Genomic DNA, 24161 nt, shown 5'->3' with positions numbered 1-24161 from the left:
TGAGTGTTAACTGAACGAGTTGAGCTAAAAACTCGACTGGAACTTACTGGTCATGTCTGGTGTCAGGGACACTGCGGTCCATTCGGAGTTTGTCACTCTCAACCTGGTTGAACTTGTTGCGGGCGTAGGGATCCTGCCCTGGCCTCACCACTGTAGCTCCCACGTACAGGTCCTGGTCAAAGTCCTGCCACCTAACCTTCCCTGAAAAAGTAGCAAAAATGATTAAACACTGGATGTCAGACAAAAAACTAAAAAACAAAAGAACATCTAGATCTTAGACCAAATACATTTAGTTTTTCTTGTCATTTCTATTACAAAAAGGCTCACTTTTACACAGAGTACAAATAAATCAAATACTGTGAATGATGGCTTAAACATACTGAGTAGGCTACTTTCCATTCGAACAACTCTGAAACTATCAATTTGGCAGTAAGCACATATCCAAAGACAGTTATATCACTCTAGACATTAGGCTTGTCATTTACCAAAGACAAATGTCCACACAATAGTATAAAGAACAAAAGGTGTACTCCTCATGTTTCTTAGAAACATCTTTCTTTAGCCAAGACAAAAACCCTGAATGCACTGCTACCCATTATTACATTATAAATCAGAGTCACCCAAAAGACCGTGAAAGGAGCTAGCTTGACATCTTTAGTTGATACCAACTCAGGTGAATCTGTCAAAGAAGACATTTGCCTAATGATAATATATGAGGATATTTGCCAAATGGAGCCAGTCCATAACAGCCTGCCTAAAATGATTTCCCAACCAAAAGCTTAGATTTTCTTCAACAAAAAGTGTTGTTTTTCTATTTTGATGTTAGTCACATCCCACGGTAACATGGCAGTAGTCAACGTTGTCATTGAGTTAAACGGCAGAGATGGCTACGATGATATTTAGACCTCAGAAACGTGGCAGAATTCGATTATGTTATCCATCATTACAAAAGACTAGAAGCAATTAATTTAGCAGGGTTCTGGCAAACGTCTTCTGCATTATAATTTGGCCGACCTGAGTGAGAAATGCATGCCACTGATGCCAGCTATCCAACAGAGCGCTAACATTGATTTAAAGGCCAAGACCACTGCCACGGGAATTGTTAATGAACAAGGGACAACATTTCAAATTAGGAGCAGAACCGAAAGGAAAAGCCAAACTCTGATATGATTTATAAGTCTTTACCATTTCATTATACACTACACCAAAAGTGTAATGCAAAATCTGCACAAATATAAAAACAAAAACAAAAAAACAGTTACAGTGTGAACTTTAAGAGTACATTTTGTTTTGGAGTGAATACCCTTGTCTTTTTAACGTACGCGTCCCAATGGATCCAAACTAGAATCCTTAAGGTGAAATCAAATACTCTGAAGTGCAATAACCGGGGATCATTTGTCAACATTATGAAACCCATAAATGTCGCTGAAAGGTATTAAAGGGGACATGCGCTCAATTCTGCCATCTAATCTTGTTAAACATGCAAAGAAAGCATAAAAGATTCATTCAAGCAGATGAAGAGTCTCTGTGTTTAAGCCATTTGGGAGAATTCAAAAGTTTAACTTTCATCAGCAAAAAATACTGGCATTTTACTATAACGCTGCACACTAGAATCAGGTGATTTAAATGTAAAAAGCAAGATTCAGGTAAATCAAAATGCATAGACAGTCAATAGATCAACGTTATGCTAATGAAAGCTCAGGTTAATTATCCTGAACTGCAATGCACCAAATGCACTGATCCACCAAAGGGTGACAGCCACATTTATAACAGCCCTGTCACACAATTTAAAAGTTCACCTTCTGCGATGGCTGGGACGGAACGATTAGAAAAAGGTCATCTCTATAGCTCAGGCCTGCAAATTTAAGGTAAAAAAAGATGCCCAGATTGCCCACAGAAAGTTAGAGTAAAGAATCAAAGTCTGGCATCTCCAATGCAAAGTACAACACAGCTGAAAGCTCAACGAGAACACACAGAAAACACGGCAGAGGACGGCAGAGGACTGTAGGGCTGTCATCAGACTAATTAGCTGCTCAAAGAAGAACAGAGCGTCTCAGCTGCGACCTCCACACTTCACTTGATACTGTAAGAATCTAGACAAAGTGCTCTCCAACACACAAACACTACATGATCTATTCCTCAATCCTACCCACAGTGAGCACATACTTTAGGCTTGGTTGCAAAATTTAATATACATTTAATATTACAAACATTTCCAGAAGTCTTTTTTATAATAGACCTTCTCGATTTAATTTAATACCAAACAATTATTCTAAATAAATGCATTACATCATGATTTGAAGAAAAACAACATTCACAGAATCCAAAAGAACTTTGGATGGAAAAATGTTTTTAAAATTTTTTCTGTCATATCTGTATCATATTAACTACTAGGGATGGGCATTCGATTAAATTTTCTTAGTCGATCGTCGGGAGAATTAACGATCGACTATCGATTAATCATTAATATTTTTATAATATAATTAATTATTTAATTTTTATAATAAAAAAATGCAATGAATACAAAAATACAGCGTGTTTTTCCTCGGTGAGACCTTTATTACAAGATCAACTTGTGGCAGACAGTTAAACTACGTTCAGATAAACCGAACATATATCCGCGTGCATATGCAGTGCTCTAAAGCAGCGGAACCTGCAGCTGCTAGCAGGCGTTCTTAACGCTTTCGAGTCGATTAACGCATATATGCGTTTTGAGTCTGAATAAAGTGCTTCATTCTTTTTTCTGAGGAAATCCATTTCTCAAATCATCAACCACATCACATCTTTTTGGGGTGAATTATGTCTTAGTCCTCTCATCGCGAAGCAAACAGTAAAATAAAATAAAAACTTGAAGAACAGTCTCGCTGCCTTTTCTTCTGTGTGGGCGTATTCAAGCCGCGCGCTTCAGTTTGAATCTGAATAGCGCGTTCAGCGCGGGGGCGTGGTCACATTAAATAAAATGAAGGAAGATATGAAAAACAGACATTGCGTTGTTTTCATATGGATTACTTTATCTCAGAATATTTGTTTTTCGGAAGCACTTGTTTAGTTTAAAAGTAGACATTCCAGGCTTTCTATAGATATCTCTCTCATGTCTCTTCGTTGAGTATTCACGGAGTTACGGTTGATTTTAATGAAATGTTTGTACATGACGATCAGCGGAGACAAAGACTGTAGACAGCGCACCTTGTTTGTTATCTTTATTTTATAAGTGCACAAAGGTTTTTTGTTATTATGTCTGTATCCAAAAAAACTACACCCTTTACAGATTCGATTGATGTATTGCTCTTATCTGTACGATTAAAACAGAGTGTAATTTATCAGGGGTTATCAGGAGAAAATGACTCAAAACGCATATATGCGTTAATCGACTCGAAAGGGTTAAAGCCTCATGAAAATTTGCCGGGATGCATAGGTAGCTACATCATTTCAGTCGTGGCCGTGTTGTACTTAAACACGGCATCGCAATGTTTGCAGTTAACTAGTTCGCTTTTTAAATCAAAATGGTCCCACGCCACACTTCGCCGTGACATCATGATTATTCTTTGAAATCAAAACGGAAGATCACAGATAACCGAGTAGGGTGTCAAATATTGCCCCATGGTGGTAAAATATTTAATTGCTGCCACACAGTGAAATTCATTTAATTGCTTGAAGACTCGCACTACGCAACGCAACCTGCATTAGATTAAAAAAAATGCTTTAGATTAATCGATAACAAATTAACATGATCGAGGAAAATCTTAACGATCAATTATCGATCGTCGATTAATCATGCCCATCCCTATTAACTACTGTAAATATTTGAAAGTTCTTAATTTATCTTAAACTTAAAAATTTTCACTGTTATAAATATATATATATATGTGTGTGTGTGTGTGTGTGTGTGTGTGTGTGTGTGTGTGTTAGGGCTGCACGATATTGGGAAAAAAATGACATTGCGATATTTTATTTTTCTGCAATATATATTGCGATATGAAATCGAATCTAATTTTTTCTTACAAACAAAAATGAGGTGAGCACACTTACATTCTCATTTTAAATGATTTAAATATCAACACCATCGTGTCAATTGATTAATATGCACGAGGGAGAAAGAGCAAGACTGCGCTCGTGTTGTTTAAAGATGGTGAGCATGCGGCCGTGGCTCGCTCCCCCCCCCCTCTCAAGGAGAGGGTGACTTATGAGGACATAACCCATGTCCTCATTTTTCAAAATGCTTTTAAATCATACAGCATTTGTTTTTTTTTGAGAAAGTAAAAATGCACAAAGTTTCCTGTGAGGGTTAAGGTTAGGTGTAGGGTTGGTGAAGGGCGATAGAATATACAGTTTGTACAGTATAAAAACAATCACGCCTGTAGGATGTCCCCACTTTTCACAGAAACAAACGCAAGCGTGAGTGTGTGTGTGTGTGTGTGTGTGTGTGTGTGCGCGCTGTGACTCAAAAGAAGTTGTGCCTCTGAATCATAAACTGAACCCATTATTCAACTCACTTCCTAAGTGATTCAGCTCCGATAACTCACTCGCTCTCTCAACTACAGGTTATTGCTTGGAAATGACCCGAGAATGAAAATGCTAATTGTATGGTTATTTGTTTTCAAGTTTTTTTTTTTATTTCCATGTTCCTCGAAAGGAACAGGGGGACAAAAAAAAATATATAAATCCGGAACAACATGAGGTGAGCAGATGGCAATTTTAGGCACACTATCACTTTAAATCTGTTCTCTTAATTATTACAGATGAAATCAGGTACTCCTGGGTGAGTGCTCTGCTTCGCGGAAATCTTTTGGGTGACCTAAATTACAAGAGTAACACATGGAAACAACAAACTACTGATGATTCCCCGAAACAGTGCCTGGGAGAACAACGACAGATAGCAAACATTGTAAAGCATGCAACGACACATGAATCTAATCTGGTGTTTATGACAAATTTAATAGAACAGCTCTCCATGGACCCCAGCTCCGGAGTGACTGCATAGAAACTAATGAGCTAAATAAATAATGCATTTGCAACCCTACTACAATACAGCTTTTAAATGCAGCAAGTCTATAAAAAGCGTGTTAATATCTAAGGCTTAATGTATCAGGCAGCCCAGTTTGGTTGGATCACAAAGGAGAACATTACCAAAAGGGAATAAAGTGTGAAGACTGAGTTCTTGCCTTAGGGCCAGTTATAAAGTCCCTCACAAATCACTCATGCATTTTTCTACACCTACTTCTGCAGTAAACCTCAGGTTAAGTTCTGGGAGAAGAAAAACCTGATGCCCTGTTTTGCGCAAGCTGTTCATTAAAAGTCCATCTTTGAGCGTTTCCCTGAGAAAAAACTCCATTATTCATCTGGGATGGAAAAGGAAGCTTGAATTATGAGAGTTGGTTAATCCTGACATGAGCTGATTATGCACATGGGTTGTCAGGTTGGCTCTTACCTGGAGGAAGGGTCTCTAGGCTGTGGGCTTTGTCATCTGCATTGCTGTGTGATTGAATTCTGTTTGAATTAATGCCACTCCAATCATCCTGCCAAAGAGAGGAACAGATCATGAGCTAAAAAGTTAAAATGCCAACTAAATAACAAATTCAAGAGAAACTGGTTATGAGCTAACGGTCAGAGCTGTTGTAGTAAGTCAGTAGTGTCTTTGGTACTATAGTAAAACATTCATACATTTGACTCCAAGAGGACAGAAGATCTTTTCTGCCAAATTAGTCCAAACCTAAAAAACTCAAGAGATTACTTCAAATCTAACTTATTCTACACTGAATTGGGTCCAATTTTAATAATACAAAATAAAAGTTTATTTCAGTCTAGTTGCTGTAGTAACCGTAGAACTTATGACCAGGAGCTTGTGCTGTGTTGCATCTCTTTTTCTCTCCTGGTGAGTTTTGATCATATCAACTCGTTTTCTTTTAAGGGGAAATCAAGCAGCAGCTAATCAACTAAGATTAAATTAAATTAAACAAACTAAATTAAATAAAAAACTGCTACAATCACAACAATTACAGATGATAAAGTTGGAAACAATGATTGGTTTAACAATGAAATTAAATTAAAGCAATTGGTAAATATAAATCACATTACTCATTAAGTTTAATGTATATTCACGAGAAAATAGAAGTCAAGAATAAACATTAAAAAGCAATACATAATTATACCAAATGTTTTCACATTATTATTAGGACCAAACACAAACCACAACAATTAAGTGGCCAAATGCTGACAATGAAAACAACTCTTTTGCCTATTATGGTAATATTTATGACAAGCAGAAAACCTGAGGCCCTGTTTTGTGCAAGCTGTTCATTAACGTCCATTCTGAGTGCTTTCTGATGACTTTTCCCAGAGCCTGCAAGCCTTTTAGACTAGTCTGTAATCTGTAGATGCAAAGTTATTATCATTCTCTGACTTCACCACATTTTATTGTTAGCAGCATGTAACCAAAAGAGTTTGAACATGGAAAAATGAAGAAATGAGGTTACAAACGGTCATTTATAAAGAATTTTAACCATGAACATGTTTGTTCAAACTCCTTTGGTTACATGCTAATAAACAATGAAGGCAGGGTTTAACTTGTGTTTACAATCTAAAGAAACTAGTTTACAAGACTGGCTGGTTTTCTATTGTCAAATAGAAACATTCTGTGTCAAATCAACTAGAGGTCCCCAGTTCAAATTTTTGATTTTGCTAATATATTTTCTAAAGACAGACATACATGTATAGTGATGAAAACCGACACATTAAATGCGGTGGATGGATATTTATCAAGTGATCAAAATGGCCATTTTCACCTGAGATTCAGAGCCAAATGACTTTAGAGAGATGGCAGCACCGTAATGTTATTTTTACATTGGAAAATGGTCAGTCTGTTATTAAAATACAGTATATTGACTTCAGTCATCTTTGTTGCACTATGTGCCAATGGTTACCATTCAAAAATGGGGAAACAGCAAGATTTTTCTCCAAAGTTTGCATGTCTGTAACTCAAGAAGTATTAATGTCCTTTCAGATATTGGGTCTTAAACTTTGCTTTTGAGATCTTCAATTTTTAGGCCATATATGCTTCAGTTCCAGAGATATTGGAATTTTAATATGGCTCCAGGAGTAAAATGTTAAATATCCAGTGGTCAAAATCTAAATGTGGGTCAATTTGCAAAAATATGATACTTTTCTTTTAAAGATGAATGTCTGATTATTTTTTATTTTTTTATTTATTTTTTTTACATTTGGTTGATTTGACACAGAATGACCCTAGTATTATTTAATAATCTTATATTCATACAGCTCCTAAATTGGTACAAAGAAACATGAAATTCCACTGGTACCAACTACTGAAAGTTTGGTATTGTGAAAACCAAACAGACCATGAATGCAAGAAAGCCTGAGCAGACATTATTCCCACTAAACCAGGGCATACCATGGCCACGAGCCAACAGAAAGCTGGTGAAGATTACCCAATCTACAGAAGGCTTTGGCAACAACAAAACAGACATTTCATTTCAGCTCCCTTGATAACAAATGTCGGAAAATACGGGTATTCTGTCAATCGTGTAAAGGCCAAGCCCATGAGTAACAAACAACCACAAAACAAAACACAGAGCTAGTAATAATTCACACCAACCCTCTGCCAAGGTCAGCAGTAAATAAATGTGCAGTCTGGACAGGCAGGGCAGATTGGGATTGCAGAGCCACTTCCAAAGCCCAATTGGACCAGCGTCTGGTCCACCATCCCAGGAAAACATGATTAAGACACAAATGTTCCACTATAAAAAATTAATAAATATAATCCCTTATGACTATTTTATACACAACATAATATTAAGTGTTAGTGCCTCAAATCAACACTTCAGCAAAAGGAGATCAACTACGTCAAATCTGTTAGAGCCACTGGCATGGATCAATGATTTTAATATAAGACAAGTAATGTTAGAATGCCCAGCGCTATAACAACTCCAATCATTGTGGCGCCTTTGCAGATTTTTTAAGCAAAGCCCGAGTTTTCACTGACCCAGATTGTGATTCATTTTAGGGAATTCTGGCTCTTGGGTCAGCAGGGCGAGGGAGCAGGTGTGAGAGAACACGGAGAACAGAGGAACGTCCTGCCAAGCTTCAGGGAGCTTCCCCTCAGCAGCTGGTCTTCTTCTACAGCTCAAGACCCATTCAAGCTACTGGCAATGACATGCCAGATAACCAAGTTTAGTGCTCAGAGCACTTGAAATTTGCAATCTCTCTCCATTCATCATTTCACGTTATGAGAGGTTCAGGTTTTAGTGTCCTGCTACAACTTAGATTTTTCTGGCTAAATATCCAAGGCATAGATCCTGTGATTTCTGAAATGTCAACTATAATATATGCTAAACAAACCCCCCTTTTGTAGTTTATACCCCTTACGAAAATTAACCATGGTTTTACTACAAATAAAACCAAAAAACCATAGTTACTATAGTTAAACCATGGTAACCACAAAATAACCATGGTTTTGCTATATTAACCATAGTTTAACCATAGTATTTGTAGTAAATATGTGGTTATACAAATGGTAGTCAACACGCCAAAAAACCATGGGTTACTACAGTTTTACTGTAATAAAACCATGGTTATTTTTCGTAAGGGACACTCAACTTAAACCATTCAGTGTTACCAAGATAATAAAGAATATTTGATTGACCATTTACCTGAATACAAAAAAATAAGCATCTCAATAACCAAAAACTATAATAAGCTGGTTGACCGATTACATTTCCAACTGTCAAATTCTCCATTTTTCATTTTTATTAAACTTTAAAGGGGGGGTGAAATGCTCGTTTTCACTCAATATCCTGTTAATCTTGAGTACCTATAGAGTAGTACTGCATCCTTCATAACTCCAAAAAGTCTTTATTTTTATTATATTTATAAGAGAAAGATAGTCTGTACCGATTTTTCCCGGAAAAACACGAGCGCCTAGAGGCGTGACGTGTGGGCGGAGCTAAAGAATCACGAGCGCCAGTAAGCTTTTGAGTTGAGAGCATGTGGAAGCTGTGACACAGATCCAGAGGCTGAAATTTAACAAGAGCAGCATCAGCAAAGGCGGTATGCTATGTGGTATGTACTGAAACTGTATATATTTGCTTTGCGGTTTTGGAAAATGACTAAAAAAAATTCCACTCCATCTAACGTCACACAGAGCCATACTCGAAAAAAACTTTCCGAAACTTGTGACAAACCGGAAGAGTTTTTTTTGGAACAAAAATACTCCTTCAAACGTACAACTTAATTTTTGCAACTTTGTCCATGTTTAGCATGGGAATCCAACTCTTTAACAGTGTAAAAAACTCAGTATGCATGAAATAGCATTTCACCCCCCCTTTAAATGTATAATTTAATATTGAGATTTAGCTTACGGGAAAAATAACTAGTAGAACGCCTCTAAATATTTTAAAACAACATTTTCTAAAGTATGTATCGTTGAAATGTGAGAAACCCTATTCATGAAAAGTGCCACTTAAGAGTTGCGAAACTGCAGAAAGCAGATGTTTCTTAAGACTTCTTTGGTCAATTCACTGTTTGCCATATTTAAACACCAAACTGCTATGACAAGGTCAGTGCTATAAATTAAATTTAAGTACAGGGAGCATCATCAATTATTAAAACCTTATTAAAATAACTTTAGGCAGAAATGAGGGGAGTATGGCAACATTTTTTACGCAAGCGACTGCTGTCATCATCAGCTGCCAGGAATGCGTAGAAGATGCAATTCACCTCAGCACAAAATAAAAGGACCATTTCATCCCTTCATTACTGTGTGCTACAGGGTGGAACAAATGAGTTTCCACAGTGCTGTGGTACAACAGGATCAGAGCTAGGGGTGTCCATGGTTAACCGGTTAACCGATTAACCGTTAAAAATTGTGTAACCGAGTGAAACATTTTGCTCGGTTAAGTGACGTCAATGGCGTGCATTGAATTTAGTTGTAATACATTTTTGCACCACCAGAGACCGCCAGAGCGCTCCCAGACATTTGTAATGTCCACAAGAAGAAGTCATTTTTCTAATATGAAGCGGGCTAATACCATAGACAGTAAAAGAAATGGACACAGCGACCCCATTGGAACTCAATTGAGACGAATGAAGCCCATTTTTAGCGTTTTTTAGCACTTCCGTTTCTGCTAATACGAGTGACGGGGCAAAATGCAAGTATTGCAATACAGTGCTTAGATATACTTCAAGTACAACCTCGTTGTTGTAATCTCAACAGCCAACACCCGGGCATCATTAGGCCGGTCAGGACACACTGGATGCGAAAGCATCTCAGCTGCGTGGCGTGTCTGTTTTTAATTCGGCTCCCATGTTAACAGGTTAGAGCTTGCCGACTGCCTGCGTGAGACGCGCGGCTCAGGCGCGGCTCGACGCGTGCATGCTAGAAATAGAACCGACGCCTTGTTGGAAGCGTTTCCAGGCAAAGTATAATAGGAAAATATATTTATATGTCATTTTGTACAAAAATACATATTAATTCATGACATTTTGATATTTGAAAGTCTATAGGTTGACATAAATTCAGATATAAATGTAATTTAAATAAATAAATAAATAATTATCGCTTTTCAAATATTGTACGTGTCAAACATAGTCATAGCCTTAGCGAGGCGGCCGCGGAGTCTGCTTGTTACCTTTTGCCTTATACATTTTAGGCTTATTCTCAAATTCAGATTGTGTTAATGGGCGGCATTATTAGGCAGTTTTAATAGGACAATTTGACCGGAGAGATTAAATTTTGTCGGACATTCCTTTTTTTTTCGGCCAATGTCCGGAAATTACTATGGTTATGGTTACTATGGCACACTATGGTTAACCGAGTATTAACCGCTAAGGGCCTCGGTTAACGGTTAATGAAAAACTTGAGAACGTGCAGCCCTAATCAGAGCACACACTCGCAATCCATGGTTGGGTGTCAAAACAAATCAAAAACATTTTTCATCACAGCTCAATGCACAACGTCATACATTTTGACAAACCCATATGTGAGGGATACATTTCAATGCGGTAAAAACTGCTTCGACAACATATATCACTTGACACTTCCTAAAATAATCTTGTTAATACCATGCGCTGCCAAGACAGAAAGAGTGAAGCAATTAACAGGCATTTTTCATTTACATTAAAATGTAATATATTGAGCAAAGTAATCAGTGCATTTACCCCAACCACTGACTACTGAGTGGAGAGCACAGGTGAGGACTGATTTAATGCTACATTCTAGCATATAGCTTGAAAATGTTCATTTTTGGGTGAACTAATCCTTTAAATTAGTGTACATTGGTGGCTTTAAAAATTAACAAAGGGGCATTTTTAAATTAAAACTGCTTTCTCCTTACAAAGTAGGCTCTGTAATGGACAAATGGATGTAAATATTAGTAATGCTAGTACTTAGAAATCCAAACACATTTTACTGCTTGATCCTTCCAACAGCTCTGGTCCTAAACTGTTGTTTTTGAGGCAAAAGGGTTTGCTCTGTGTTTTCTGTCCAGCTGTGCCATTGCATCATGTGTCGGACTGTGTATGACTTGTGTTAGACTGCCAGTTACCACCTGACACGACAACTCCCCATAGACGGAAAAACTCCAGGCAGGTTCAGCCTCACCTGCTGAGACAATTATTCAACCCAGTCACACCCAGAAACCAGCAGTCATGCTGTGAACTGGGAACGAAATGAGTCACGGTCTGGCCTCGCACTCCAAGAAGGTGAAACAGAGCTTAATTAAAGATTCAATTTGATCAGTGATGGGAAACCTTCAAAGCATTGACAGCTGAATTAAATTATATATCCTGCCACACAATCCCCAAAGTTCTGAAGAAGGCTGGGGGAGACACACACACACACACACACACATGCTTAAATTCTTAATCTTTGTGGCATTTTAAAATCATCAGCCTGTAAAATTAACCCAAATGAACAGGATGTATGCAAAAATGCAGCACCAGAAGCACGATCCTATGTTATACAAACATTTCTCAATTATCTTCTTCATATGTATTCCGGATGCAAAATAAAAAATCATAGTTAACCAAAATATCATGGGGGAAAAAGTCCAGGACTGACTGCTCAATGTATTTTAAAAGGGAAAGAACTACTTTTCGCATACAGCATCACAAATTTAAGTCCTGTATTCAATATACTCCATTAAAGAATCCTACGGTGAATCATCAACTCAGTAGTGTACCATCCCATCGCCACACTATTTTAGATTTCATTTCATTTAATGTAATAAAGTCTTTGAGCCAATGACAAAGTATGGTACTGAATGTCAGACCATACAAGCACTCTGGCTCCAACAAATCTGGTACCTAAGGTGTGTTACTGTACCTTGACATCACACACGTCAATGACTCACCAAGTACGTTACTCATCAATTTCTAACCAAATGTTTTTTGTTTTTATCTTTAGGTGGACCTTACTAAGTAAGACCAGAAGCTGTTCCTGTTCAGCATGACTCATGCTTCAATCAGCAGTTTCCTTCATGATGCATGGAGCTCTTATTTTATATTAGGCATATGCAAGTATCAAATTTTCATGTTGCAATTAATTACTAATAATTTTATCACAATATATGGTATTATCATGATATTGAAATTTAGTTGCCAAAAAAAAAAAAAAAAAAAAGTATTGTTATAATACAGTGTAACAGGTTTAATAACAAAAATAACAAAACATTTATACACAAAGCAATACACAAAAAAGTTACTTACAATTTTTACACAGATTAAAATGCAAAAGAATTATAAAGACTATTAGGTAGCACTTTACAATAATATTGCATAAACATTAACGATGAACAAGTTATTAATCTTGGTTTAAAAAAAAAAAAAACTTGGTTCATGTTAGCTCATTAAAAAAAAATACCATTGCCACTTTTTATTTTAATGTGTTATTAAATATTGGAATTATATAAGATTAATGAATGTTTAGAATAATTTTTTATTGGTATTTTGTGTTAATCAATGAATAAACTGATGTTAACTAATTAATCCCTAATGTCAAGAGTGACTAAACAATAAAAATAAACCAAAACACTTTGAAACAATATCTAGGGCAGTGGCTATCAACCCCTCAGCCCGTCACAAACTCAAATACGGTCCACCATGCTGAACACAATTTGAAAAAAAAAAAAAAAAAAATTACTTTCAGTTTGACAATACATTTCAAAATGTAATAAATATCATCTATAATGTTTTTACATAAAATAATTCAGTTTTTCATAATATTTAGGCTATATTATAAATCTGGTTGGTTTGTATTGGTGACGTAAGATGTAAATGATATGCAAGGCCTGTTAAGACTTGCTTTGGACCATAGTGTGGCCCAGTAAAAAAAAAAAAAAAGACTGAGAACCATGTTGCAGTCCAGATTAAAATGTTAAGAGGTTTAAAGAAAAATAGCCTATTAAGCCTAAATATTTAAGTATTTGGCTCTGTAATCTAAATCATTTAAATAGGTTTCAAAAAGTAGGCAGCTGCTGCTTATTTATGGGGATTCTGGGGTAATGGCTGCATTTCTGATGTTCAGCGCCATCTGCTGTCAGAGAGTGAATGCCGTTTCATCCAGATCGTCTCATGCGCTCACTCCACCATGTGTTTCTCATCCGTGCTTGTATAATTCAGAGTGCACCCCCGTCTTATATAGCGTTGTTGAGCATTGTGACCAGTTGACAGGAAAAATTCTTATAATGGATAAAAGATTCGAAATAACTATTTGAAAGTGCCCATGATTACAAAACTGTGCATGTTCATTATCGTGACATCACACATTACCGAATACCGGCACGTGTCTATTGTAAACACAAGGATTTCTATTGTGCTTATGTTGTACTGTTATAAATGCATTAAGCATAATGGAGAGAGCGCTGGTCCTGTGTTTGTACACCTACTTTTACTCTGCTAATTATGAAACGTTTTAATAGCAAATAAAAAGCAATTTTTTTCTCTCTTGAAACCATCTGAGAACTAAGCATTCTAGATATTATACTACACAAGATAATAATAGTTCAGCAGATGTCTATTAATGACTAAGTCTCAGTGAAAGAGTTTAGTATCATGCCAAGACAGACAGTGATGGGGCGTATGACGGAGGTTGACAGATTAAAAACAGACTTTTCTCTCTTTTTCAGGTAATAAAGCATTACCATCTGCATGCTAGATGTTTAGATCTGAATTTGTAACTCTAGCTCCCAAAATTTGCATCGTTGGCATGAGTCACACTTTCGTGTTTGCTGAAGCCAACCCCACTCTTTGCACGCTGGCTGAAATTTTGGCTGGGAGCTCTAATGATTACATTGTGCTTGATTTACAACATTAGACTATAGGTGTGGCGAAACCAAATACAATAAAAGAAAGCGCCCTAAGAAGACAGTTCAATTCCTCCTTACACGCTGAAATATGCACATTATAAGCTGAGATATAGTTGGAACAAAGGCAACTGAAACAGTCAAGCATGTGCTGAAAGCTTCAGTCAACAACAGTTTGCTAGAGGAGAAAGAAAAATCTGATTTATAGTTATTAAAAGTAGGGACATTTTTACATTTACATCAATGACGCAATGACTATTTACTAAAAAAAAAAAAAAAAAAAAAAAAAAAACTTTACTACACAAATTTCATCATTGTATATAAAAAAAAAAATAATGTATTTGTAGTATTAGTATGTTGTGCTTTTTTTTGGGGGGGGGGGCATGACATAAAAGAAAAAGTATAATTTCATAGGAAATAAAATAATTTACAAAAAGAGATTGTTGATCAGTGTATATCATAATTGTTTATTATTATTTATTAGGGGGAAAAAAAAAACATACTTTAGCAAACAGCATGACTGCTTACTAATATTTAAAAAATGTCCCCCAAAATCTAAAACATGTGTTGCATATCAACACCATGCAGCAAAAGCAAAAACAAAAACAGGAAAAGAGATCATAGAGAGATGCCAATAAATCTCTTATAAAATATCAGATTTAATCTTTTTAAGAGGACAAGGTTAGTTCAGACTGGAAAATGTCTTCTGAAAAAAAAAAAAAAAAATCAATATATTAATATACAAAATCTTTATACTAATTCATTATATTAAATTGTAAAAAAATAAAATCTAACTTTTCACTTGAAAAATAAGCTTTTAAAACATTCTGAAAATGATTAATGTGTGTACACTCAAACGTAATCAAGGTGCAAGGAAAAAAAGTATTGCTTTATGACCTTTTAAAGTTAATTTGAAAGCTTTATTGAAAAAGGAATGAAAGTTTTTCAAAACTATTTAAAACCAATATTTCTAACTTTTAAACTCGATTTTCCTTTATCACAGACACTCTTAAGTGTTACTGACCTTCATGTCTCTAGATGCCACTGTGGTCTTGAGCAAGCCCTGAATAATTGGAGCAGTTTCAGGTTCACTTCACACCGATCAGATCCATTTCTCGCTTCAAAAAAATAAACCATCTCACTAATCTACTAGTTGGTTGTTGGATGACTAGTCAACCATCGAGACGCCATCCCTATTAACCGGACTAGTGAGCTACAGCTCCCATGTTAAGCTGAGGTAAGTGACCTTGCATTCTCGCTGCTTGGTAACATTGACGGAATGAGGAAAAACCATTAGCATGCTGCCCAGGGCTGGTATAACTAATGAAAAGCAGCTGGCCAGAGCACAGAGGCTTTGAAGAGCCAAAATCTCTGTTCTCCCACCCACAGACAGCTCGCTAATCAAGCCCAGCATCACAGAATTACTGCAATTACCTGCCAAGGGATCAAGCACGGCACCCTGCGTGCGCTGACAGCCCATGGCCACAGCCTCCTTCCCATCATCCCACTGCAGGAGAGCAGCTCAGAACCTGGGAGTCGATTTGACCAAGACCTGTCAGGTTAGTGTGGCTGAATGAAGGCTAATTTTTTCACACACACACAGCCTCCAAGAACACAAGACCCCAATTAAGTTTTCGCAATAAATGATTAAATACATTTCATATTAGCTACAGTTGTATCGACTGGCTCTGGATCATCGTTTCTGTTCAGAGCAGAGTTCTTATTGTGATACAACTCACAGTTGTTCCACTGAACAAAGCTATTTACTTCAGGTTCCTTGGCGTCTCAGCAAGGGGTCTACTGTAAATTGCTTTGCATGAAAAGAAACTGCTGAATGGCAACATCTTGCTTGTTTATAGTGTTGGTTTAGGTTTCCTCTAAAGGGCATCTGTGCAATCAAAGCAAACATGCAGCTACATTTTTTTATTAATAAACACATTAAAAATAAAGTTACACTGTTAGACTGACTAGAAATCTAGGAGATAAAAGATAACACATATGCTAATCAAAATTTTACTACTATAAAAAATAAAAAAAACTTCCATAAACTACAAGATGGTTGTTGGAGGACTAATTGACCATCACAATCTATTCTTACTCCAAAACCAACAAATAAGCAAAAGAACTTCAAACCCAAAGGAAATTAACTCAAATGTATGCCAACATGATCTTTCCTCTTAGAGAAAGTATCACTTCTGTTTTGCTACACTTGAATTACAGAAACAGGCTACAACCAAGCTGCCAGTGACTGTCAGCCTGAATTTGTTTCTGATGCATCAGCACTGGGCAGAGCTCAGTGGAAAGCCATTGACAGCAGCGCTTCTCTATTATAAGGCTGTAAGAATGAGCACGTTCCACAAAGTGCTTTCATGCATTTAGTCAACACAGAACAGATGCATGCATGGAAACGCATTTTCTTTGCTAGCACTTACACAAAAACATGATGATCTATCTCTCATGGAAATATAAACCTCAAGAACAGAGAAACTAAATAAAAGCAACAATGATCTAGAAGTCAGTTTTATAGACAATCATTTTCAACAAGTGCATTAATGAAAGGAGGAAGAGAAACTAAAAGAAGATTTTGGATGTTGAAGAATATGATATACAAGATACACAAGGCCTTTACCTTTAGCTGGCTGTGGGTGAAGGTGATGCACTAATGGTGTTATGGCCAAACTGTTATTATAGTCACTACTGAAGCAGTTCAGAATCATTAAAAAGTAATTGCTGGCTATATCCTCCACAAAACCCTGCAGTCAGACACAGTCACATTTTGCCATAATGGACTGCAACCAATAGCTGAACTATTGCTACAGGCAAACACTGAAAACTGAACAAAAAGTTCAAGATTTACAGGGAAAAAGTACCACAGACTGTTGGAAACAAGGACATATAGTTTCAGAAAGCCATGATAAAACTTGTATATCATTTCTTTTTAGAAATAACATACTAACTCCCATAGAATCACTTCTCATATCAAATCTGTCAAACCCATTTACAGAGATCTTTCATTCGCTGGGAATTACCCTTTGATGCATTCATCAGAAAATAACATATCTTCTAGCAATTAAATAATTATTGATCAATTAAAGACAAAAGTAAACATGTAAAAAGAAACACAAATAACATACGTTATGAAACAGGAACGAGAAGTATTTGCTACTTTTGCTACAGCTACATCTTCTGATGGAAGTTTAATCCGGGGGTCCGTTCTTCATAACCTGCTTAATACATCTGAGATGATTTGATAGATGCCAGATCTTTTAATCATAATAATTGATCTCTGACTAATTCGCTTCTTCAAAAGAATTTGCAGATTTGATTAAATATCTGGATTAAGTTGTCTGAGATTATACAGTGTTGACATGTTCACTTGAAAGGGTAGATATGTTGATATTCAAAACCATGATCAGCGATGTTGCAATTGGCTGGTGGCAAGACTGCAATATAATAACATCACAATTAAGATCAAGGAAACAGCAAAGTGAGCGAATGACAAATTTAACTGTTAAATTATTTCCAATAGTTTTTTACCATTTCTAGTATTTGTATACAGGCTTAGCATTTTTCAGTGACAAGAGTATTATAATTGGAAATTGATTTCATGTGGATTTGTTATGTGACTGCATTGATTAACAGTTCCTTAATCCTTAAGATCCACCTATGACATAACAGACTGTTTAAATTAATCGTGCATCATGAAATAATTTTTTAGATTTGAGAAGTGAGTCTGCATCTCGATGAAGCAAAGCTTGCCATTCAAATTAATGCACAGTTCAGACAAACTATATTAAACTGCAATATAATTCTGATGATTATTCCTTCATGAACAAATCTCTCAATGAGTAAAATTGCTCATATTATTACACATTATGCAACATTTTAATTATTTTTTGTTAGAAAATAGCAGTTGCTGAGACAGACTATCATCTGGGGCCTGTACCATGAAGCCGGATTAGATGGCTAGTCATGTAAAATTCAGTTTAGTTTGCACCAATCCTCATTGCCATAGTCCCTTACCCTCCATGGCTAACCTGCTCTGGGGCAGCTTATGTTCTGAGTTAGAGATCTCAAACTGAAATTGGACCAATCAGATGTGAGCAAAGTGACATGTCTGACACAAAAAGTCACTCCCCCAGTTTCACTTGCTCCAAATAAAAGGTGACTAGTACTTAAAAATATTGTCTGACTATGTGGCCTTACAATGTTCGAGTCTCTATCACTGTATACTTCCAACTATATAAACTAACTTGAGTTTCACGCGTGATTGCACTGATAGAGCAAGATCATTTCTGTTATTTTTCCTCTTTCATGAACAAGTCGTTTTTTTTTATTGTTAATGCATTTAAATTCATCATATTCTTCGATCTCTTAACCTTAAGCAAAACCTTTAACCAAGGCTTGTGATTGGCTGTTTGCCAGTGATGTCACATTCAAGTGCATGTGCTCCACAAACTCAGGATCAAAGCCTGAGTTGACAAATAAAAGTTGATGATCAGCATCATGGTACCAACAAAACCAGATTGGAGTGGTTTGGTTTTGTCAACTCGTAACTAATCTTGTAACTCTGAATTTGTTCATTTACCATTATGGTACAAGCCTCTTGACTTCAAATGATACAATGTATTACTGTTTACATGAAATAAGCCTGTTCTTCAGCAAAGCAAACAGACATGTCGCTATGCCAGCAACTCCAGGATGAACTTCGAAGAACCTTACAATCCTGGATCAAATCATCAACAATAAAATCCTGCTAACGGAGTAATCCAGGAACGAATAACAGACCCCTGGTTTAGCCAAAGCTTCATTTCCTAAAGTTCTCTTTACTCGAATTATTAGAAATGTTTATTTTTGCTCTAAACAATAACTAGGGCTGATAATTAAACTTTCAATGGAATTGTACCTTAACAAGTCATTTATTTATTTTTATACGTCATTAGTGTTTTATAAGTCATTATTTGAATTTGGGATCATACCATAACATTTGTTTCCTTTAAGGTTTTGTGAAAACATTGCACAGGGATAAAATTACATGAATAATATAATTTATTTATTTACAAATACTTCTCTTTTGGGCTCACTTTCCATATACCCTGATGTTTTTGGAATCCAGTCTGAATATTACTGCAATATAATATTGAAGATGATGCTCATTGCTGTTAAACAAGTAATGTATTTTTGATCTTTTTCACTTTAACACCTTTAAACACATTTACACAAGTGCTGACAAGCAATGGCCAAAGATAGTTAGTTGCTATAAAAAGGTTAGTTCTCAATACTCATTTTTGAATGTGAGTGCCCACAGTAATGTAATTTGCTTAAAATCACTTATTAGAACATCAATATGGTGATTTAAAGCATGCATTTAACTCGCAGTTATTGCAAATTAAATCACAATTCGCTCAAACAGTTGTGATCAGCCCTAACAATTGCAAATGTTATTACCTTTGTGTTTCTCTAAACGCCCCAAACGGAGCAAAACACTAGAGATTAGTGAAAGCCACGTCCAGTCTGCGTAAATGTAATGAAATCCAATCAGATATTTATTACAGCATTTACGTTTCAGGCGGCACTTTTAATGGTGAATCGAACAGCCATGACTCCTGAGGGTCTTCTGCAAGCAGAGGAGGCTGTCACCATGGTTACCAAGGCCTGGACTAAAGACATGCTCCACGAAAGCATCTACACAGTGTTATTCCACCAGAATACCCACTGTTTCCAACTTCCCAATAAAAAGTCTGAGCAAGGTGCCGGAGCCGGCTGAAATTTGGCAGGAGCATTAATGGCCAACCTCACTGTCATTCAAGCCCACCCACTCATCTTTAACTGTCCGCTGAGAAATACGAGACCAGGGGAGCCAAAGAGAAAGGGACACACAGCCTGTCTACTGAACCATTTAGAAGAATATACTACAAGCTTCAAGTCTAAATTAGAAAATGAATCTTTCTGGTTCTGGATGCCAATTGGAAAAACCGGAGCAGACAGATGAAGGAACGTGTCCTGTGTGAACAGATCCATAGTTTACAAGGATACAATGACAGGACACTTTCCACTTGTCTTAACGGAAAAAGGTCTATTTTAAGTTTCAACTCGCTGAGCTATTCTCCTTTTGGTTGGAATGACAAGACGTTGAAGGACATGTTGGGAGTTTTAAGCAAACACAAGCTGCCAGAGTACTCGGTGAGTACATTTACAGGCTTTTCTCCAGTCCTAGAATCAGATAACACTTGATTTAAAGCCAGTGATCTCAGTGTTTTAACATACTATAGCAGAAGGCTTAAGTAAAATAAAAAAAAATAAAGCAGTAATTTACTGCCATTTCTAAACCAAATGGCTTAATTTAAAATGAAAGCAACAATTTCACCTTCTGGAATATGGTTCGGCTCTGGATATGATTAAACAACCAAAACATCAGCACACGGTTACACAAGGCATAAATGAAGACCACATAAGAGCGTGTCTGGGGAATTCACTGAAAACACTGGAAAGTCTGACTCAATAACATCAAGGAAGTTCATCTGCAATACAATATTTAATAAACAGATTAAAAAACGAACAAATAAAGAAAAATAAATTATTTATTTCGCTTTTCAGAAAAGTCTACATTTTGAGACTCTAAACAGGTTCTGGTTAGCATGAGAAAAAACAAGCCAGGCATTGCTTAATCATAAATTAAAGATGACGATATAAATATTGACACAGTGCTGTTGTAAGTTCCAGGTACTTGTAATGAACTATAACAATTTTTTTTTATATATGAAAGAACTTCAGTTGAACATGAGGAGATTTTTTATGAGAAAAGGGCCTTAAAAAAAACCCTCTCAGGATCAGATTAGATTATTTTCCAACACAGCCTTGCTGTTCAGAGCAGGTGGGTCGTTTTCCACAAACAGAACTCTATTTTGTGAGCAAAATAGCAGGCCATGTCAAACAACAGCTATGATGAATCCCGTAATAGCATGTTTTATATTGTGCCTGTAAAACGGAAAGTGCTTTGTCCACAAAGAGACCTTCAGCAGTGAAACGAGAGCCGCTGTTCTTCTGCAGCTGCGGCTGGAAGGTGCCACTGTAGTGCTGACAAGAACCAAAACTGCACCAACTGAGAATACAAATGTTCTGGATCCAGTTTTCTCATCCTCTCATGCTCTGTTCTGAATTGTGGAGGTGGGAGCGAAGAAATATGCCGGGCGATATTTTTCCCGTCCTTTATATTTGTTCCTTGTCAGATTGTACGATATACCCCAGTGAGATCTTGGGTAAACTTTAAGGCAAACTGTGCTACATCAAAAATCTATTTTATCAGACTATATCATACATCAGACTTTGGTCTCGATTGACAGCGATGCCTTTTTTTGTTTCTTTTTTTGTAACCTCAATTGTGTCACATTCTGACATCCTCACTGACTCACGAAATTGAAATGGTACTGCATAAATCCAAGCAAACTCTTGAAATAAATAAAAAAATCTTGGGAGTTGTAATGGCTGAGTGATAGTAGCGCATAAATTCTCGAAAGGTTTTTTTTTTTTTTCTCTTCATTTCAGGACACCACATGCATATACTTACCCTTTTAATAACTTACATTAACAAGTGCAAAATTGTCTTGTTTTATGGATTTTCTAAAATATTTATATACGTTTTAAATATGAAAATTATCTAATTAATGTACACTAATTTGCATACATTTCCAGAACAGAAATCTGAACTTTGGATAAAGCCAGGTTCATGCAATTCTTACATTCTGTTGACATAAGACAAATGTTGTGGGGATTTTAAATAGTTGTTTTCATAACTCTAAACAGCCATGAGAAAAAAAAAAAGAAGAGAAAAATCACCATGTTGTAGGAATACAAATAAGGTGAATGATACATGAAAAAAAAAACTCTGGTATATGGAAGCATGACTGCAGAGGAGTTTTTTGGCTCAGAACATGAGGGAATTTTTTTTTTTAAGAAAACTGCTTTTGAAAGATATGAACAATAATCATAATCCTCCGACATATTAATAAAAGTGCAATTAAATAAACACTTAAATGTTTATTTTGGATGTTTTTATTGTACAAGTAAAAATTTACAAATTTCAACATTTATCAAAGAATGGGAAAAAACTATGGTTTTGCCTGCTGTGTCTTGCCTTAGAAAAGTTATTTTGATTATATGATGTCACACTAATCATTCAAAGACAGATTGTGCCCTATGATGAAATAAATCTCTCCTAATTTTATAAAAAAAATCATGCAGTGTGCTTGGGACTGACTAACAGGCACAGCTGATGGTTCGAGGGCAAAACCTGTGCAGAACTAACTGTGAGAAGTCACGCTCGAGTGCAAGCAGGGCGAAGGACATTCAATGAGACAATTGTGTAGCCTTGAGCCCTCCACTGTGTTTGTCCACTGTCCAGGTCTCTGAGGTGTGAGAGGAACTGGAGGTCTGACACGCACTGCCCCAAACTGGTACAATCAGGTAACCAGCAAAGAAAAATAAACACAGACACAAATACTTTTTTGTATGTGTGTGTGTGTGTAAAAGTGCTGTGAAATGATTAATTGCAATCAATCACATTCAAAATAAAAGTTTGTTTACATAATACATGTATGTGTACTGTGTATATTTATGTATTTATAAATACACACATGCATGTATACATTTCAGAACGGTTTTTATTTATAATATAAATTGTATTAATATATAAATAGACAAAACGCAACAAACACACACACACACACACACACACACACACACACACACACGAAACAACCAGGTCCAAATAATACTGGGTTATAGTGTTGTCACGGTACCAAAATTTCAGTATTCGGTACCGATACCAGTGAAAATCCACGGTTCTCGGTACCAATTTCGTTAACAAAGCAAATCACAAAAATATGCAAATAATTTTTTTTTTTTTTCAAAATAAAAGTTTGTTTACATAATACATGTATGTGTACTGTGTATATTTATGTATTTATAAATACACACATGCACGTATACATTTCAGAACGGTTTTTATTTATAATATAAATTGTATTAATATATAAATAGACAAAACGCAACAAACACACACACACACACACACACACACACACACACACACGAAACAACCAGGTCCAAATAATACTGGGTTATAGTGTTGTCACGGTACCAAAATTTCAGTATTCGGTACCGATACCAGTGAAAATCCACGGTTCTCGGTACCAATTTCGTTAACAAAGCAAAACACAAAAATATGCAAATAATTTTTTTTTTTTTTTTACTTTATCACTAGAAATAAAACCAATGCCATTCTTTATACTTATTTACAATTGTGTTTTAAGTTTTTCTACAAATAATATAATTATGAAACACAGTAAACAAGTTTAGTCTTTTAATTAACGAAATGTAAACTTATTTTTTGTTAAATAAAGGAGATTGCTATTAAAATTTAAATATGGAAGAAATATTGTGTGATTTATTTCTTTAATAAAGTTTTATTAATCTTTTCAACCGTATTAGCAGTATCACATACATTCTACTAAATAATATTAATATTTATAGCACAATGCCTTTATGTAAAAAATAAATAAATAAACTTATTTTGACACAGGTTTTACTCAAAACGCTAAAATGCTTGTGAAGTAACTGAGGACAGTTCTGGTTATGTTGTTTATGTATTTATGTCCTCATTTAGACGGCAGATGCTGAAATTACTGCAAGCGTCACGCGCTTCAGTTTCTATGTAGAAAACAAACCCGCACATCTCTGCCATTCATTCACTCACACAGAGAAGCGCAGAACATGCAGCTTCTCCAACTTTTCAAACAACTTTTGCGGCTTAACATTTACAGATAATGGTCCATATGGAGGTTTGAT

General features: G+C 36.0%; 1 protein-coding gene across 2 annotated transcripts in view; it reads right to left on the bottom strand.

Moving 5' to 3' along the window:
• The window catches only part of galnt2 (UDP-N-acetyl-alpha-D-galactosamine:polypeptide N-acetylgalactosaminyltransferase 2), a 71504-nt gene that overhangs the window by 27317 nt on the left and 20026 nt on the right, over positions 1-24161 (bottom strand). For both annotated transcript variants that reach the window (XM_052572370.1, XM_052572371.1), the window contains exons 2-3: positions 5429-5516; positions 48-201 (exon numbers count right to left, since the gene is read on the bottom strand). In XM_052572370.1, coding sequence (XP_052428330.1) covers positions 48-201; positions 5429-5516 — 242 coding nt within the window. The remainder of the gene's footprint in view (positions 1-47; positions 202-5428; positions 5517-24161) is intronic.

The sequence above is a fragment of the Carassius gibelio genome, chromosome B13, assembly GCF_023724105.1.
Source record: "Carassius gibelio isolate Cgi1373 ecotype wild population from Czech Republic chromosome B13, carGib1.2-hapl.c, whole genome shotgun sequence".
Taxonomy (NCBI): Eukaryota; Metazoa; Chordata; class Actinopteri; order Cypriniformes; family Cyprinidae; genus Carassius; species Carassius gibelio.
Note: the sequence above shows the minus strand (reverse complement) of the source record. Positions and strands in the feature narration are given on the sequence as shown.